Source organism: Ixodes scapularis, unplaced genomic scaffold (genome assembly GCF_016920785.2).
Source record: "Ixodes scapularis isolate PalLabHiFi unplaced genomic scaffold, ASM1692078v2 PGA_scaffold5__190_contigs__length_132052651, whole genome shotgun sequence".
Taxonomy (NCBI): domain Eukaryota; kingdom Metazoa; phylum Arthropoda; class Arachnida; order Ixodida; family Ixodidae; genus Ixodes; species Ixodes scapularis.
The window spans coordinates 112816895-112819566 of record NW_024609880.1 but is presented as its reverse complement, the minus strand read 5'-3'; the positions used below and the strand labels follow the sequence as shown (position 1 = coordinate 112819566).

Here is a 2672-nt window from a genome sequence, read left to right as displayed (position 1 = left end):
CAAGCTTCCAAGACAAGGACATTGAGTTTTTCGAAACCACGAAACGAAAGTTGGAATCCCAAAAGCTGGATAATCCAAACAAGGTGAGGTCGAAATTAACAAACCACAGTTTTAAATAAGTTATTGATCAATGGCATCGCCTTGTTCGTGGACGTGCCTGCGGTGTCCGATCGGGCCGTTAGCCTTATCGCTCGCTGAATGCTTGTTCGCCGTGTTTTACGGAAGCTGTGCTGACGATGTTCGCGGCAGCCGGCGACCCTCAATGTGCGTTTTGTTCGCTGTGCGTACGCTCATCGGCACTTCAGAGGCTCCGGCCTCGCGGTTAGGTGGCAGATTTTGCTAGTTCGCTTTGGTGCATGTGCCATCAACTTCCGACATGTATGCAACGCGTCGCGGGATGGGGAAAACGAACGGGGGAGTCGCGGCGAGCCACGCGAGAAAGGAGGGGGGGGGGGGGGGGGGGGGGTGTCGCGGCGGCCTACCGCCCCGAGTGCCACTGACCCTCGTGACGCCACTGGTTCAGCATACAAAGCTAGACATTCGTTTCAGCTGGCAAGCTCGGCGGATGCTATCAAGGCAAGCTACATGCTCAGCTACGACGTGGCCAAACAGATGAAGCCTCACACCATCTGCGAGACTCTGCCTATGCCCTGCATGAAGGACGTCGTCCTTGCTGTCAGAGGCAAAGAGCACGTGAAAAAATTGGACAAAATACCATGCTCGAACGACACCGTAGCCCGGAATATCAGAGAAGTGGCATCTGATGTGCAGGATCAAGCAATTGAAAAATTAAAGTCGGCTGGGAAGTTTTCTCTTGCCATCGATGAGAGCTGCGACGTATCCGGGAGCCCACAGCTTGTAGCGTTTGTGCGCTTTGTGAATGGCTCTGTCATTGCCGAAGAGCTTCTTTGTTGTCTGGAAATCGTGACCACAACAAGAGGTCAAGACATTTTCAATGCCATTAACAATTTTTTTGTTTCGCGTGGTCTTCGTTGGGATATGTGTGCAGCTGTGTGCACCGACGGCGCTCGAGCCATGGTTGGAAACAATGTAGGTTTTTTAGGGCTCGTTAAGAAAGTGAACAGTGCCGTAGCATTCACACATTGCATGCTTCATAGAGAGGCTTTGGCATGAATGGAGTTAAGTCCAGAGCTTGCGAGTGTCATGCAACATGTCGTCAAAGTCGTGAACAGCGTAAAGGAAGGCCTAAGGCCAGTCGCCTCTTTAAGGTTCTGTGCGAGGAAATGGGTGCTGAGCACCAACACCTACTACTGCACACCGAGGTGCGCTGGTTGTCGCGCAAAAAAGTGCTCGCAAGGGTGTTCGAGCTCAGAGAGGAGCTGAGTGTTTCTTTGGCAGAAGATGGGGCGCTCGGAGATCCCTTCAATGACTCTTCTTTTGTGACTAAGCTTGCCTATCTGTGTGACCTGTTTCAGCACCTGAACCAGCTACAAGGGATGGGCACAAATGTTGTCTCTTCTGGGGACAAGGTGAGAGGTTTTTGTAAAAAGCTTCAAAGTTGGTTGAGCCGGGTAAGCAGAGACGACTATTCTCCTTTTAAGCTGCTCAGTGATCTTGCAGGCTCTGGGGCAGTATCTGGGAGTGACAGAACCACGATCATGGCCCATCTGAGAACACTAAGGTGCCACATCAAGAACTACTTCCCAGAATCTGCCCCAGACACATGGCTTGTGGCCCCTTTTGTAGCCGACGTTGCTTGCTTGGCATATGAACGTGTCGAAGCTGAAAATGAGTTGATGGAGCTTCAGGAAACACAGTGATGAAGGCAAAGTTTCCCACTGTGAGCCTTGAAGCATTTCGATTGGGGACAGCAGAAATGTTCCCCTTCTACATGAGATGGCTGTAAAGGTTTTATTACAGTTTTCTACAACGTATGCATGTGAGCATGCTTTTTCGAGGCTTGCATACCTGAAAAGTAAATACCGGAACATGTTGAATGTGGCCGCAGATATGCAACTCTGTTTAAGCGCGACTGTGCCACGTATTGATGAACTGACCAAAATGAAGTGATGTGGCACCTTTGTTTTATACTTTTGTGCTACGTAGCAGTAAAAGGCATATGTTTCATGCTCCAGATGTGTTAACTTACTAACGTCCCCCCCCCCCCCCCTTTGGAATGGGTCCCCCATCACCGCCAGCGGTCCGCAAGGGGTCCCCGACACATCCATGGCTGAGAACCACTGCCCTACTTGTGCAAACCTATTGGGAATCTATGTTTCTTTTATAATATATCAATACCACACCTAGGCACATATATATTAATGCATGAGTACGATTAACAAAGGTCATATACGCAGATTGTGCTGAGCTTCTCACATCATCGTCCGGGCTAAATCTAGAAGAATAATTGAAGCTCAGTAAGTGCTGGGTAGAAGTGAAGCTCCTGTTTTAATTACCTCGTAGAGTTACATTTCTATTTGTTGATTTCAACATTCATACCGTCTTCAGCCTTGACGTGATTGCTTTTATTAAATTCAACGTTTCGCCACAGTTTGAAATCGGGATAAAGGAGCTCCACGTTACTAAAACAGGTAATTAAGACGTATACTTGTAACCATTAGCGCAGTCCTTGTTGTTTGAGTATCAATGTACAATGTTTCCATTTGCCAAGCTAAGGCCCCTTGAACTTTGCGTTTAAATAGGCCAGATAT

The 2672-nt window shown here is 48.5% G+C and overlaps 1 protein-coding gene across 1 annotated transcript; it reads left to right on the top strand.

Annotated features, from left to right (window-relative positions):
• The first annotated feature begins 585 nt into the window (after positions 1 to 585).
• LOC121838211 (zinc finger MYM-type protein 6-like) lies at positions 586 to 1632 on the top strand. Its single transcript, XM_042294307.1, has 3 exons — positions 586 to 1050; positions 1230 to 1490; positions 1582 to 1632. Exons 1-3 carry the CDS (start codon positions 586 to 588, stop codon positions 1630 to 1632), a joined length of 777 nt encoding a protein of 258 aa, XP_042150241.1.
• The last annotated feature ends 1040 nt before the right edge of the window (positions 1633 to 2672 follow it).